This window comes from Neolamprologus multifasciatus, chromosome 20, assembly GCF_963576455.1.
Source record: "Neolamprologus multifasciatus chromosome 20, fNeoMul1.2, whole genome shotgun sequence".
NCBI lineage: Eukaryota > Metazoa > Chordata > Actinopteri > Cichliformes > Cichlidae > Neolamprologus > Neolamprologus multifasciatus.
The window spans coordinates 17,583,906-17,600,611 of NC_140458.1; the positions used below are offsets into that span (position 1 = coordinate 17,583,906).

Here is a 16,706-nt window from a genome sequence, read left to right on the forward strand (position 1 = left end):
AATGAAGAATGAACAAAATCACATCGCTCAGTTTTATTTCAGCCCATCTGAGCTGCTTAATTTGCAATTTTTTAAAATCTTGTTTCCATGATTCATTGGGTCTTATGTAGATCCTACAGTGAGTGCTCTACAGTGCAGTAACACTGGAATGAATAATGTTTCTCCAGATCTGTCATCACATTATGAAAAAGAACCTTAAACAAAAGCTCTGTATTGTAAACAACATTTATTTAAATACACAAAATCAGATTAATTGCCATTTTAATCATCATCTTCTTCCTCCTCTTCATCCTGATTAATCTGGAAGTAGCGGAGCTCATAGCTCTCCTTGGTGTTGGCAACAACACGCAGCCAGTCACGGAGATTGTTCTTTTTCAGGTACTTCTTTGTCAGATACTTCAGGTATCTGGAAAAACAAGAGATGAATTCCATCATCAGTTGAATCCCCTTCAGGGAACAGCAGCACGGTGGGTGAGTGGGTGGGTTATGGATAGTAGTGAAGGCACAATACCACTTTTTTTAAGTCCGGTACCGATATTATAAATTTGGATATCGGCTGATACCGATATGAATCCGATAGTGTGTTTTTTTAATCAATAAAACTGTTTTGTTTTTTTTTTAATATCTTGCTGCATTTTGTATAAGTTCAAACTCAAGTTTAAAAAAAAAACAAAAAAAAACAAAACACCACAACAACAACAACAACAACAACAACAAAAAATCAAAACATTAAAGCTATTCTGTTACACCTGTATGTAAAAGTTAAAAAAAAAAAAAAATAATAATAATAATAATACACTGCACCCAAAATACTTCATAGTTCAGCAATACTGATCAATCTAATAAACTTAAACCTACTCCATCCTCCCTATTCTGGTATTTTAAAGAGTAAGCAACCTAACTAATAGGGTTCTAAAACACCGAGCAAAAATAAATAAATAAAAAAAATAAAAAAATAGGGAACCCCCCACCCTGCACCTCATGATGCTTAATTGACGTAATCAACTTTAATTTGATGCAATGTAAAAAAAAAATGCACAGAAATCAATTATTTTTCTACAATATTTAAATAGATTCAACATCTTTCTTCAACAGAATTGCAGACTGCACAGAAGGTACCTTCCCAAAGGAAAAAGTAGTATACCTTACTAGGGTATATTAGACTTAATAGTTACTATATACAGTAATGGACTTCTATACATTTTACATCAAATTAAAACTTTGGGTGTAAGAGTCAGATAATTATTTATTAAAAGCTAGACATTTTAAATGAGAATAAGAAAGAAAAGTATGTCTTTGTGCCCCCCTTTTCCCTGTTAATGCCCTATCGGCCCCCCTGGCTAAACTTTGCTAGATCCGCCCCTGCACAGTTACCAGCCGTCAGCTATGTAGAAAAGGATCCTGGTGTAGAAAGTAATATTAAATAAATTCTAACAACAGATTATCAAGCTTAAACCTGCTGCTGTTGTTCAGCTGCTGGTTTCCCCTTTCTGGCGCGAAGTGGGCCAAAAACAAGCAAGCAAGCAAAGCCGATCAGCTGATCATTGATCAGTTTTACGATTGAAGTAGCAGCAGGAGAGGGAGGGAGAGAAGAGGCAGTCGCTCCATATATCGGTTGTTAAGCTTAACGCGGGAATGCTTTACAAACATTCAGAGATGAACTTACACACTTGCTTTTCTTCTCTGTGGGATAACTTTCTCAGAGATGAAATGCCAGTTTGGTAGCGAGGCTTTAAATGCTCAACCAGACCGGACAGGTCCCGCACGCCACAGCCGCTCTATCACGTGATGCATACTGCTACAACATGCTACGGTTATGAGCAGAGTTATGCCATGTCGCAAGTTTTGTGATTTTTGATATTTAATGGATCATATTACATTTTTTATTTCTCTCCGATATCCGATCTAGTAATTTAGGTCAGTATCGGACCGATACCGATACGTAATATCGGATCGGTCCATCTCTAATGGATAGCTTCCTGGTATATGGAATGTTACAAAAAGCTATGCAAACCTTGCTTTAACAATGCGATGAAAATAGCACATTTTCCCCCACAAACACAACAGAGTGGTGGTGTGGCGACATCTGAACTCATAACTGCCATTATACCTTTAAGAACTGAATCCTGTTCACCATGGGCCGTTTTCTCATGAATCATAATGACGAACTCCCTAAATATCCATTTCCTGACATCATCATTAATTGTTAAACTATTTGCCTACATGGCAAATACATTTATCCATTTTTAGTTTTGAAAAGACTCAACTTTTCTGGAATCCTCTATTAAATAAAAAATGACTAATAAGCTCACTAGCTGTGAAATGTTCCATGTTTTTTTAAGAGTTACTACAGGTTCCAGTCTTCAGTTGTAATATCCCAGCTCACGTCACATGATGAGTCTACTCAATAAAAACCCTGTGCAGCTTTGTTCTTGCACAGCAAGAGAGAAAGTTAATTTCATATAATATATTTGACACTTTATTAGACATCGTTTCATTATTATTTTTACATTTATTAGTCATTGAGGATTAAAGATGTGTGTCAGCTGTCGTTTGACACTGATATGCAACCATATTGTTAATGTCTTAAAATGAAAATGTTAATGTTAGTATTTGTGAATGGCTGCAGCTGCATGAACCCTTCAGCACAGTGAAATCACCAATAGCAGTTTTTAGTAACGTCACATGATCTATATGTAGATGTTGAGTTAACTGGTCTTTACATTTGCTTCTGTTAGTAATGTGGTCTCGTCATCTTACTCAGAACTTTACATTAGGAACAAACAACACAGTGAGTGCCTGATACCTTTTGGAGAAGGGCACCTCAGAGGACACTGTAATCTTGCTCTTGCTTCTCTCAATGGAGACCACACCCCCACCAAGGTTCCCGGCCTTGCCGTTCACTTTAATGCGCTCCTGCAGAAACTGTTCCTGCAATTAACACGTGGTAAAAATGTTACTTTATATCGACGGCTCTATTTATGCTCCACATGAGCAACAAGTTCACTGAACAAACAAAAATAAAAGTAAAAGTAACAAGCAAAGTTCTAATAAAACCAACAAATCTCTTTGGGTGAGTGAGTTTGTGGATTTTAAATACATCAGGCCTTTTTGCTTAAATGAAGCTAACAGTAGTATGGATTATTACGAGCTGTTTTCCAATTGTATGGCTGTGAGTTCAATGGCTACAGAACCCTGGTATCAAACTTGCCCCCAAGTAGATAATTACATATTCAAAAATCAGTCATTTCTGGGGTTATTCCTTCGGTGTTAATTCATGTAACTGCTTTAGAGTCCTGTGTTTCCAGCAAAGCCTTCAATGTTCAAACTAAACGTTCAAGTGTTTTTCCACCTCAAGTCAAAATAACGAGCACTATTTTTATTTAAGCAATAGATCTGCATTTCTTTATCCTAGGTACAGTTACTGGCATTATGAGAATGTTTGTCCTTGTGCACAGCTTTTAATCCACCACCCAGTTTGTTGATATTTGGTGCAGCTATTCTGGTGGCGCGTAAACCACATTGAGTATTCACTCACCCACCCAAGTTGTTGAATTCAGGTGTTCCAATCACAGCTGTTATGCTGCTGTGTTGACATCAAAATGCTTGTGAGCAATAACCAATAAATGCAGTTTAGAAAGCTAATTAGCACCTAGAAAGCTTCATCAATTGACAGGAGCCACACAGAGAGGAGACCTTTACCTCATCTGTTCAACGTGCAGAAACTTGGTTGGTACTTACCAATTTTCTTGTTGCTTAAAAGAGAAGAAAAAAAAAACCCTACTCTTATTTGTTTTAGATATCATCTTAAACATGTAAAAACACTGTTTCTTGCCAGAAAAATTGCCACCACCTCAGCTTTGTAATACATAACCACATTGGCCTTGTTAGTTTGTTCTTAAACCTCGTATAAGTATAACCCGTAACTAAGCATTTCACACTAAATTATAGTGAGCATCAGTAACTAGGTGCTGACAACTACCAGTACTGAGAAAATGCTAATGACATTCATCCTTAGCGTCATGTGGCTGTAAAGACATCTGTAGCAAGAAATGTTACCGACTGAAGAGAAGAAGAAAAAATATAGTCTGAAGCTTAGGTGTGTGTAAAGGTGTGGTTTCCCGAGCTAATCCAAATGGAGGCTGAACTCAAAAAGGGTGTAGAGTGAGCCAGATCTGGCTAGGAATGTCATCTCAAAGAGGCCCTGCAGCTTGTGCAGGACACCCTTTAGTCTAAAATTGGTAATAAAATAACTCAGAAAAAGTTACAGCTTAAAACTTACAAAGTTGGCAGCATCCATGATGCCATCTTCGACAGGGTGCGTGCAGTCCAGTGTGAATTTTAGGACCTGCTTTTTCTTCTTACCACCTTTGCTGGCATTCTGCTTCTTCTGCCAATGGAAGGACAAACATTTACTTCACTGTAAAGAACCTATAGGCTGTCCACTGCATTTATATGAACGAAATTTAGTAAAAAAAAAACAAAAAAAAAAACAAAAAAAAAAAACACACACACACAACAACAACCACCACCACCAACTATTAACATTCCAATGTATCAAAATGTTAATTTCCCGTTTGTGCAGCACATAGGTCCAAAGAGCGATTAGTAAAATCTGGTCACCATCACATTCAACTGAATAATTCAAAAATCCTGCAATCTGAATTAACAGCGGACTTTGCGTTTACCTACAGTTATGTGTATTCAGCATAACAGTTTAATATACATGATGATGCAACTGTACTTAGTTTCTTGCCAAAGCTCGATTTTAATTATAAGAACGTTCAATGACAACATTAAGTATGCATAAGTGCTATTTTCGACTCTTTAATGTTTTGATAAGTACGACTAAAAGTAATTAAAAACATCTCCATGAGTTGAGCTCTGCGTCAATCCCCCGACTAGTAATGTTCACGTCTCGGAGCGATTAACTAACAAACAGGTCAAACAAACAAACATAGCTCCGTAGATACTGTCAGCCTCCAAAACCGTATCTGCGCACCTTATTAAACAAGGGTATCGTTATAGGGCTAGCAACGTGGTTAGCTCTGCGACGCTGCTAAGCTAACGTTAACTCACAGACAGCCATAGGCCACAAAAAACTCAGCTGTGTAACAGAAAAAAAACATCACAAACGGACCCAGACCCTGCATTTTAGTCCATGTAGCTGCAACAAGCCAGTTTTTTCCAGATTTCATATAGGAAACGATACAACTTCGATAGATTTTAGCACGACTTTTTACTTACAATAGGCGCCATGGTGAAGAAGCTATCAAAAAGGAAGAGCAAGCGGTGCGCATGCGCTACACATCATACGCCGAAAAATTGATGGAATTCGTTTTGTCCCAAAATCGCTTAATTTCCATTCATCCAATAAACTTTTTTTTTAAACAGCAATGGATGTTCATAGAACATCGCAATAGTTCCGGTATTCCTTGTTAACTAGTTTTTACATTAACTGGTTAGATTTGTTTGTTTTCCACTCTCCGTGTTAAAAATGTTGCATCCGCAGATTCGTCATTTTCACGGAACCGTCTGATCGCTCTAACGAGATTAAAGACCTCCGCAAAATAAAGTCTCCATCTCCAGCTCGTTCAAATATATACACGTATCGATATTATATTCAGATAACAATTAAATTATTTTAATTTTAAAAAAAAACCAAAACACCTTCTGCCTGGTCCGTCTTTTTGCAACATAAACAACGAGTCGACATTTTCCTCACGACAACGATTAGTTTGACGGGCCCGCGGGTTTACCTGTCAGCTGTTAAACACCTGCTGCTGATACAGGAAACACGCCCACGTGACAGTGATGGTTTAACGTGGACAGCTGCTGTTTAATGTAACGCAGGGGTGGGGGAACTCCAGGCCACGAGGGCCGGTGTCCTGCAGGATTTAGATGTGTCCTTGATCCAACACAGCTGATTGAAATGGCTAAATGGCCTCCTCAACATGTCTTGAAGTTTTCACCACACCTGAATCAGGTGTGGTGACCCAGGGTGAGATCTAAAACCTGCAGGACACCGGCCCTGGAGGCCTGGGGTTGGACACCCCTGGTAACGTCATCCCATATTCTCCACAAAATAAGCAACTGCAGCCCGTTTTCTCAGCGCAGAGCTGCTGGAGCCTGTTTCCCCTCAAAGTGACTGATCTGGGTTAAAAGTGACAAACGGGATTTAACAGGAGGGAGTGATGGACACTGGGCAGCAGATCAGTCAGCTTACAAACAGGAAACCGGGCTGAAATAATCTGTTTCCAGTAGGCTGATAAGTGCTCTTTATTTCAGCATGAGAAATGTCTATAAGTACGTTTTGAGCACTTTGAGCTGATCATCGTCTTAAAACAAAGATCAAACAAAAGCACATTTATTTTCTGAGGGGAGTGTAGTGAATTGTAGTGAATTGCTAACACGATCGTGTTAGCAATTCACTACAATTCACTACGTTGATTCAATAGAATCACCTGATATTGACTAAACATTGTTTCAATGTCTCCTGGGGACTCTATGAATTAAATTCTCAGTGCCCCAAACTTACAATAAAACATTACAAATACAATTACTCAGCATAAAATTCCCCATAACACCTGCCTTTTCATTTCCCCTGATTCATGATGCGCTGGTACCCAAGAAGGTGACCATAAGCCCCATCGTATCAACTCCATAGTGTTTGTTGAATCTCTATCATATTGTGTGGCCTGCTATCTGAGTGACTGTCTTGCAAACCAGCCAATGACGAACTTGAGTCCGAGCATATCACCGATCCTAATGGTCTTGCGTCTTCAAACCACTCGACAGTTAACAGTATGGAAACCATTTCTGATAATAATCTTGCGCTGATGATCCATCTCTGATCTTCAGTCTAAAATAAAATTTGTCAGAAGATTCAGCATCCAAATGAATGGTTGGCTCATTCATACACATTATTATTGAGCATCTGTACTTTGGTCAAGAGCCTGCTGGCATCCAGCTGAAGGAAGATGTTCTGAAGTACTTCACAGCTGGCTTCAGTTGCTGAGGGTAAATGAGATTCAGTGTTCTTGAATCTGCACATGAAGAATCCATGTAAGAAACAATGCTTTGTCTGTGCTGACATCGCCTATCTCAACAGTGATGGTGAAGATGCCACCAGGACAACTTGTTCCAGCTCCCTATTGAGATCATTTATAAAGGAGAGTGCAACAAGCATATTTAGCACAATTATAAGTTACTCTCTGAAAAACAACATCATACTTCAAACACTGCTATGTGCATAAAAATATGACTATGTAGAACGTCTGTAACATTATTACCATTTGTAACATTAATATACACTTATTAAGCAGTTCATTAGGAAAACTGATGCAATGCAAGAGCTGTCATAAATGTGTACTTTACTAATATTTTATTTTTAGTCCTATTTTCATGTTTTCAGTGGGAGAAACGTTTCATCACCTCTCCGGTCAGGCAGAATTTCCTTATCTGGATGACTGAGCACGCCAGACTGTTTTTTACATCAGTATTGTGTTTACACATAATAATTTGCCCTTTTGTTACATTTTTTCATGCCATCAAAGTATTTTCATTGATAGTACTTGTTTTATCACAGCCATGTACAGCTGTGAGTGTTTGACAGCATTATGGTCTACAAAGATACATCTTTTTGTGAAATGAATAAAATAATTTTCCTCTATCACAAAAAGCATCTTTACTTCTCTGTTCAAAGCAGAGCTCCATTTACAGAAACAGTATTTTAGCATCACTTCATTCAAGATTGACAGAAACAAAAAATAATTTTTTTTGGTTTACCTTTACACTGTTCAATGACCCAAAGGCTTCATTCGCCACAGCAGGTATGAAAATACGCGGTGAGGAGGAGGGGCGGATATCAGGGAAGCAGTGAGGAGAAACAGAAGGCATAAATCACTTCTTTCTGTTTAAACCAAAATGATCAGGCTCTTTAAAAAATCTCTCTCTAAGCAGCTGTAGACATTTATAATAAGAGCCTGTCAGTGACAGAAAGAAGCACTTTGATTACGATTAGACTTTTATCGGCTAACAGTTTCCATAATGAACAAACAGGTGCCTTTGTCACCATTGACAACTGCAGTAGTTTCACTTAAAACTGGATTAATTTCAAAATCTGTTGCTCTCATTTCTTTAAGAGTCCTTTATACATCTGCTCATGCCAGCATCTCCACCAATAGCATTCACTCAGGCTTTTTTAGTCTTTCCTGTGGCACGAGACAGGCGTCCCCATTATCCCCCCCCCCCATTGTTCACATAGAGCACCTGTCAGTCTTTCTGAGGTCCTCCTCTATTTTTAGCTGAATTTCCCAATTAGGCACAGAATTTAAGTTATCGCTTTGTGTTGATGATTTATTGCTGTATGTCTCAGATCCTGTTCTCTCCAAATCATTTATTTTATCTGCTTTTCACAGATTTGGTTCATTCTCTGATTATAGAGTGACCATCGCTAAAAGTGAATGCTAGCCTATCATCATTACTGCTCACACATTCTGATGTCCCTTTTTTAAATTAGGCCCCTCTGACTTTGAACATCAAGGATCAGTGTAACATTAAATGCTGTTTTCTCTGCTAATTAAACAGGACCTCCAAAGATAGGGAAGCTTACTTCTTTCGCTTATTGGTAAAATCAGTGTGATTAAAATGAACATCTGAACAAATCCACACTTCAGAGATGTAAAATTCAGAGGCGGATTGTCACTTCCTAACTTCCTGTTCCATACTGGCCACGCATATCCACAAAATCTCCTTTTGGTTCAGATCTTTGGACCTTCTATGGCGCAGTGTAGAGCCCCCATCCTGTTTCTCATCCTCTCTAAATGCTTTACTTCTCCTATTCCATCCAACCTCTCTGGCTTCACAAAGAACCCTTAGTTCACTCCACACTGAAAATTTGGCATCAGTCTAGGAGGCATGTCAAATTTAACTCTCTAAGTATCTACGTTATCTCCTTTATTGAGGAATCATCTGTTTCAACCATTTTAGCATGATATAATAAGGGGCTGGCATGTTTTAAATGATTTTTACAAATGATTGGTGTTTTCCGCAGCGTCACAGATCTCTCTCTCTCTCTCTCTCTCTCAGATCTCCGTCCTTCCGACCTGTTTCAGTGCTTTCAGATTAGACATTGTGCCAAAGTTTTATTCCCAGTTCTTTTCTCCACAGCAATGGGAGAAGCTTATGAGCCAAGACCCTCTTCAAAAGCCAATTATCTCTAAAGTTTATAATGAAATGTCATTTTTTGATTCCTCACTAGTTACTAAATCTGCTTGGGAACGTGAATTGGGTCTAAATTTGGGGGGTGACTGATGAGACAATTCTCTAAAAGAATCACACAGGTTCAGTCTGCGTTCAGCTTTCTCTCATACAGTCCTGCTCTCTCTAAAACCTGACTGTCACAGATCCATCCCAGTCTCACTGACTCTCTGGCTCATCACTTACTCACTTTTGGCAGAATTATTTTGATTTCATGCAAAGGACATTTTCAGTGATCATTAAACCTTCCCCCCATGTTGCCATGTCCCAGTTGACCTCTAACCAATAAATATTTTAACGTTTACTTTCTTAATGGCAGGATGTTATCTTCTTCTTCACTGGAAGTCGACTAAAGCTCCCTCCAGCACTCAGCGGTTCAATGACACCATGTCTTTTCTAAAATCAGAGAAGCTCTTAAGATATTACGGTCCATTACAGTCCTGTAAGTGTAGATCACTGGGAAACATACAGCAGTCCTGGTGTTTTACTGGGAGTAACCTTCAAAGACCAAAAGAAAAAGCTGAAGCCTGCAGTGATATGTTTCAAATGTGCTGCAGTGGAGAGCTGAGGGGCTACTGACAGTGTTTCACTGTTCTTTGCTGCCTTCTGTTGTTTCCTATTTATAGACTTCTCTCTTTTAATCCCTCTGTCACCCCTCCCACCATCCTCCTTGAATTTTATGAGATAGGTCAAGAGCCTTTTTTTAGTTTCACAGTCCTCTCACAATAAAGGTAGAGGGAGTTATAACTGCCAGTCTTCGTGCTGTGTCTGAGTGTGCTCTTGTTTCAACTGCAGGATCAGATAAGCAGCCATGGATGATGTATATAAAGCAGCGGTGAGTACTGATAATGCCGAGTATGCTGTTATATTTCCTTCTATAACATGTCTTCTATGATATACATATTTATTGGACAATTACATAATTATATTATAAGACAGACTGTATAGTAGTTTTAACAACTGTCAGTGTCCTCCTGAAAATGTGAAGTTATGTTATTATTGTAAGCTTTGCGTTATTGTAGCTTTACAGTGAAATCCGGGTTCAGTCAGCCTTGTGTACCAGTGTGATATATTTGACCAACTTCACAATGCAGTTCAATGAAGAATTTTAGGAGAAAGTTCATAGAAAAAGAAAAAGGGATTCATTTGAATATTTGCCCGAGGTCACCAAACTCATGTTGGAGTCAAGCCGCTGGTCTGAAAATGGTTTGAAAATGTCACTTTTATATGTATAAATAAATGTTGCGTGACAAGAGAACAAAGAACAGCTGGACAGTTTAAGGGAAGAAGAGAAGTGACAGCTGCTGACTCCGTCAACTCAACTTCCATAAACAAGAATAGCAAGTGAAGAAATTAGTGTCACATTGCAGTCCATACTGAGAGCAGGAGTGAAGCTGCAGACGTGAACCTCTGCTGCTGCTGAGTGCCACAAACAATCACCCAAATGAAAACACAAGTCAGATGAATTTCATGTCAATTAAAATGTGATGTTTTCCTCCAGGTTGAGAACTTAACAGAGGAGCAAAAAAATGGTGAGGAAACGACTTCTTTTCATTGTTGTCTTTTCTCTTTATTAGATGAAATTGAAAAATGCTTTATTCGTCCCACTTTTGAGAAAGAAGTTTCTATAATTATAATTCAGTGGTCATTTCTACAGCGCCAAATCACAACAACAGTCACCCTCAAAGCACTTTATATTAATAATATGAATATGTTTTGTTTTCATTATTTTTTGTGTTCATTTTGTTTCAATTACAGATCCTGATTTTTCATGACAGGAGAAACCAATGAACCATTTCAGGCTTTTATTTTAAATACTTTTGAGGGATTCATGATCATTGCCTCAGATTTCCATGTGTGAAAATAGGCCTGAGATTGCAAAGTATCTGATACGTAAAGCTACGTTTTCAAGCAAGCATAAATAAATATTTAGACCAAAACAAAGATGATTAAACAGAAAACAAACAAAATATATAAAACTAAATTGATAAATTTGTGGTTGTTGGATTATTTCATTGTTTGACAATAAACCTCACACCACAGGAAAGCCTATTTTTTTTCCCATAAATGGTGCCAGAATAAATAACAGTATTTTTCCAGTGTAAATATTTTATTTTGTTTTCTGTTTTCCATTGTGGATAAATTATAAGATTATAGGATTTGGATCTTTGTGTTTAAATGACAGCTTTTATCAAAACAAAGGATAATCAGTGAATTCCTGTAATATTAGATGCTGTAAACAAGCCCTTGATAGAAACAGTTCAAAGTTAGTTTTGTCTTCACAGATGTTATATTCTCAGCATCAGTCTGGTCTGCATCGGCTGTTTGTTGCTGTGTGCAACGTTAACAACAATCTCAGTAACAACAACGATGTGTTTTTTCAGAGTTCAAAGCTGCGTTTGATATCTTCATTCAGGATGCAGAGGACGGCTGCATCAGTACCAAGGAGTTAGGAAAGGTGATGAGAATGCTGGGACAGAATCCCACTCCTGAAGAGTTACAGGAGATGATTGACGAGGTGGATGAAGATGGTATGTCAGTATTAGTATGTTGCCATCAGGAACATGTTTATTTCATGACATGGTTTGCATATTTAAAAAAAAATAAAAGGTGAAAAAGACATTATAGTCCTGATTTATTTATTTGCTGTATTTTCACAGGAAGTGGGACGGTAGATTTTGATGAGTTCTTGGTTATGATGGTCCGCTGCATGAAGGAGGAGAGCAAAGGAAAATCTGAGGAGGAGTTGGCTGAACTTTTTCGCATGTTTGATAAGTAGGTCTCTTTTGCATTTTTTGTTCACACGCAGCCAGAATACAAAGAAAATACCACCAGCCTGATACCAGACAAATCTTTGCTGACTGCCAGTAGGAGATTGCAGGATGTTTTGAATATCATTGCGTATGTAAAGTACACATACAGTAAAAATCTTAATGCCAAAAGAGCTCAGCGTGTATTCCACGTAGGATTGATGAGTATATTTTTATGTGAAGGAATGGAGATGGATACATAGACTTAGAAGAGCTGAAGTCCATGCTGGAGTCCACTGGAGAGGCCATCACTGAAGATGACATCGAAGAGTTGATGAAGGATGGAGACAAAAACAATGATGGCAAAATTGATTATGATGGTATGGGAAGCAGTTTATTTGCAATTAAAATGTGCACAAAACAGCTGACTCCTGACAACATAAGGAGAACATTTTCATCACGTTCACAAACCATTTCACTGAGAATGATTACAGAGTCACTGAGCTCTTTATTGTGGCTGACAAAGTGCATAAAGTAACAAAACCAGAAACTGAGTTCAAAAGGCAACTAAACAAAATCCAAAGGAGTAACTGTGAAAATGATATTTATGGACTTTGATTTTAAAACCCATAGATTTTAAATCAAACAGTGTTGTGTAGAAAGGTTCAAAATAACGTTGTTTCCTCCATTGTACCCAGTCATGGATAGTTAGTAATGAATAGCTTTGCTGATGTGACTGATGTACTGACCTGTTCGTTGTCTCTGATAGAGTTCCTGGAGTTCATGAAAGGTGTTGAATAAAGGATTCTGCCGGAGGCTTCACATCTTCTATCTTCTACATGTGTTGGCAACATCATCGAAGGCCTTCTTGAAGATATCTTCACCGGTTTTTCTAATACTGTACCTTCAAGTCCTTAACAGCTTTTCCAGGAGATTTCATTGAATAAAATATTTTTTCTGAATAAAAATACTTAGATGTTTGTTTTGTCTGTCATAAAATTTTGTGTAAATTAGCTTAACTGAAAGTGAATTAGTATTATTTCTATGGTGCTTAACTGAGCTGCACAGTTGTGTTATAGTTTCAATGGGACACTGGACTCCAGCGCAGGACATGAGGCAGGAATAAAAGATCGAGTGGCTTTTCCAAGGCTCCACAGAAAGAAACTGGGCAGGTAATTCCAAGTTTTCCACTCGTTTCCCTCCTTGGTACATGAGGCTATGCACAAAGGAGATGACCGCAAAGACAAGCCACAAGAAACAAAACATGGAATTCAACACTCCGGTGGAATGCTCTGATGGTTAGCGGGAAGAAGCCTGGCACTTTATCACATCTCTCAACTTATTACTGTATGTCCATATATATTATGACTGTGGCCATTCATATGTCCACGTCCATATACACCACGCACTTGGCAAGACACAGAGACAGAGACAACGGGTGGAGGACAGAAGGATAAGTTGACTCTGGAGGATCAGGGAGGTTTTTATTATCCCCAAACGCAAATTTGTTGTGCAGTCAGTAGAAATCACACAAGCATCAAACAAAATGCAATAATGTGCAATAAATACACAACAAAGGAATATGACCATTGAGAACATGGTGAGTTATTTAAAAGACAAATGGTTGGGGAGTTGCAGTCCTGTATGCTGGGATACTGTTTCTACAACCAGATGGAATCAACTCAAACTCCTCTAATAAGGAGTGTCGAGGAGCTGCCATAACCTTCTACAGGTGTGGAAGCTCATTCAGGGTCACACCTGCGATTGTGCTGGACTCTATCACTGTATCTTGAAGTATCATTGTGCCTGCACCAGCAGACAAAAAAGAGAGTGGAAGAGCAGATTTAATAAAACAGTAACCTAAAATTAGATGTGCTGGGAAGCATTTCTACAGACAGCATCCACCTAAAGCTCAAAGGTAACCTTATCATCAGTTATAGTGCTACAGTATTAATACTGCTCAATGACCTGATCCTTTCTTAAGAGCTTGAAAAAAGGACGTGACTGGACTTCTTTAAGCGGTACATGTGGTGGTTCTTATATGGCTGTTTTAAACTGTTGGAGCACTCAACACACTTTATACAACATGCCTCATTCACCCATTCAGACCCTTTCATACAAGCACTTTTTTCTACACCTAAGTGAAAATGTCTTGATGCTCAATCATCAGGTTGATTCTGTTCATCTGGACATTTTCAGTGGGAGAAACGTTTCGTCACTCATCCAGATGACCTCTTCAGTCTCAGCTGACTGCAGGTTTCCTGCACTGATCAGTGGTCATGAGTACCATTCACAGAGAGTTGGGGAATGGCTGCAATCACAGCATTGTAAGATGGTGACAGATGTACCCTTAGGTCCTCTCCTCCATTCAGAGATGGTCTTTCCCTTTTCACATAAATGGCCTCCTTGACTCCGCCCTCAAACCAGCGTTCCTCCCTGTCCAGGCTGTGTACATCCTCATCCTTGAAAGAGTGTCCACTGGCCTGTAGGTGTAAAAAGACTGCAGAGTCCTGGCCTGACGAGGTAGCTCTTCTGTGTTGTGCCATCCTCTTCACCAGAGGTTGTTTGGTTTCCCCGATGTATAAATCCTGGCAATCCTCCAACAGCGTACACTCTGTTACTCTGTTTGTGTTGGGGGATCCTTGGGGTGGACCAGTTTTTGGCACAGCGTGTTTTGGGGTTTACAAAACCACAGAGTTTCACAGAGCCTGCAGTGTTTAGAAAAAATGCATTTCAACTGTTCTGACACTCCTGACACATACGGGATTACTACAGGTGATAAGGGAGAGCTTCTGTTTATAAGGTTGGAAACCTGCAGTCAGCTGAGACTGAAGAAGTCACCTGGATGAGTGACGACACATTTCTCTTGCTGAAACGCTACGTGCAGATGAACAGAATCAATGTTTTTTTGGATGACATTAATAATGTTAGTCAGTACTTGATGCAGCTCAGTTTTTAACCAGCAATTAACCAGAGAACAAGTATATTTATTTATATATTAACTTATATGTATAGTGTATTTCTTATTTATGTATTTGACCTGGGGATAGAATCATTTTTAAACTGGCAAAATAAAATGTGAAGCCTAATCCAAAAGGTAGAGAGGGAATCTTGTTTTCCAAATCCAAACTGGGAGCTGGTTCCACAGAATAGGGGCCTGAAAACTGAAGGCTGTGCCTCCCATTCTACTTTTAAATACTCTAGGAACAACAAGTAAATTAACAGCCTACAAGGTCTTTATTATGAGCCTGATTTTACAAGACCTTGTATGGGATGAGAAATTTGATTCTGGATTCAACAGGGAGCTAATGAAGAGAAGTCAGTGTAGGTGAAATATGCTGCAGCATTTTGGATTAACCGAAGGCTTTTCAGGGAGTTTTTAGGACTTCCTGATAATAATGAATTACAGTAGTCCAGCCTAGAAGTAATAAATGCATGAACTAGTTTTTCAGCGTCACTCTGAGACAGGATATTTCTAATTTTAGAGATGTTGCACAAATGGAAGAAAGCAGTCTTACATGTTTGTTTAATATGTGCATTGAAGGACATGTCCTGGTCAAAAATGCCTCCAAGGTTCCTCACAGTGTTACTGTGTTACTAAGAACCAGGTCATTTTCCTCTCTAAGGCCCTTCTACACCAATCGCTCAGCGTGTCGGGGCGACCAGCTCTTGGCAGCATGGTTCATACTTCTTCCATTAAGTGATTTTCGAGTTCACAGTGCTCACTTCAATGCTGAAGAAATCTTTCTGTACATTCCCCCAAATCTGTGCCTCGACACAATTTCTTGGACTTTGGCTTTGAGTTTGTGCTCTGACATGCACGTTCAACTACTGAGTGTGTGCATTTTCCACCGCAGGTGGACCCCAAGGAAGTTGTAGAAACATCTGATTCATTCATGATCTGATCTCATTTTTGCATTATGGGCCATTGTGTGTCGAACTTTAAGGTGAAAAATGAATTTAATCCATTTTGGAATAAGACTGTAACATGACAAAACGTGGAACAATTAAACTTGTGTTAATACTCTCCAGATGTGCTGCACGTGTGCTGTTATGGTATCCACTGCTACCATGAGGTATTAAAACATTAACAAATAAATTGTATTCAAGCACCACTGGACACCTGGAAACGTAGTGTTTGGTTTATTATAAGAAGCAGGTAAAGCTTCGGGTCAGGGTGCTGTCTCACTGCGGGGGGTCTTCATGCTGACTCCCCTGATGGATGTCCCCGTTAACACACATACAAATAAGTTACCACTTAAACAGTGAAGCTAATCAAACACCATGTTGAGTGAGGGTGAAATGTCAAAACATCTGCCTGCCAGGTGAGGTCAGATCACGCCATGCTAAACACAGAAACAGGTACAAGGCCTATGCTCTTAGTGTTGCCATGTTCCCAGTTTCTGATGGTCACATAGCATCTATGGGCAGAAGGTCTGTTTAATAATGACTGTGGTGTTTTGGTTGTTTGAACCAGATGGTAGGACCTTATTTACCCATTTCAATATACCATTTGTATACAGTACTGTAACATTACTGTCATCTCACACCTAAAGTAAAATATTTCACATTAAACTCCAACAGAGAAAAAGAAAAGCAGCTCATGTGATTCATGGGAAAACAACAACAAACAAAAAATGCTAACTTATTGTGCACACACACTTTCTACAGTTTTCACCTTTTGCACCTCGGTTC

General features: G+C 38.9%; 2 protein-coding genes across 3 annotated transcripts; one reads left to right on the forward strand and one right to left on the reverse strand.

Moving 5' to 3' along the window:
• Nucleotides 1-211: 211 nt before the first annotated feature.
• Nucleotides 212-5,689, reverse strand: LOC146494752 (large ribosomal subunit protein eL22). Of its 2 annotated transcripts, none has more exons than XM_085145898.1 (4): nt 5,671-5,689; nt 4,283-4,390; nt 2,807-2,931; nt 212-406 (listed from the first exon to the last, which is right to left on the reverse strand). In XM_085145898.1, the coding sequence occupies exons 2-4, from the start codon at nt 4,298-4,300 to the stop codon at nt 262-264; spliced, it is 288 nt and encodes a 95-aa protein (XP_085002024.1). In that variant the 5' UTR covers nt 4,301-4,390; nt 5,671-5,689; the 3' UTR covers nt 212-261. The 2 variants fall into 2 exon arrangements, with proteins under 2 accessions (XP_085002024.1, XP_085002023.1); XM_085145897.1 differs by lacking the exon at nt 5,671-5,689 and adding an exon at nt 5,248-5,375.
• A 4,258-nt stretch (nt 5,690-9,947) lies between these two features.
• On the forward strand, nt 9,948-12,979 carry LOC146494753 (troponin C, slow skeletal and cardiac muscles-like). Its single transcript, XM_085146440.1, has 6 exons — nt 9,948-10,096; nt 10,763-10,793; nt 11,646-11,792; nt 11,922-12,036; nt 12,255-12,391; nt 12,781-12,979. The coding sequence occupies exons 1-6, from the start codon at nt 10,073-10,075 to the stop codon at nt 12,810-12,812; spliced, it is 486 nt and encodes a 161-aa protein (XP_085002566.1). The 5' UTR covers nt 9,948-10,072; the 3' UTR covers nt 12,813-12,979.
• The last annotated feature ends 3,727 nt before the right edge of the window (nt 12,980-16,706 follow it).

What these genes read in the sequence shown, in the direction of transcription:
- LOC146494753 (XM_085146440.1), top strand. Translation starts at nt 10,073, where the DNA reads ATGGATGATGTATATAAAGCAGCG. An exon ending in AACAGAGGAGCAAAAAAATG is followed by an intron (nt 10,794 to 11,645) that starts GTGAGGAAACGA and finishes GTGTTTTTTCAG; the next exon opens with AGTTCAAAGCTGCGTTTGAT. An exon ending in TGGCAAAATTGATTATGATG is followed by an intron (nt 12,392 to 12,780) that starts GTATGGGAAGCA and finishes TGTCTCTGATAG; the next exon opens with AGTTCCTGGAGTTCATGAAA.
- LOC146494752 (XM_085145897.1), bottom strand. An exon ending in TCATGGATGCTGCCAACTTT is followed by an intron (nt 2,932 to 4,282) that starts GTAAGTTTTAAG and finishes TGTTAATTGCAG; the next exon opens with GAACAGTTTCTGCAGGAGCG. An exon ending in GAGGTGCCCTTCTCCAAAAG is followed by an intron (nt 407 to 2,806) that starts GTATCAGGCACT and finishes TTGTTTTTCCAG; the next exon opens with ATACCTGAAGTATCTGACAA.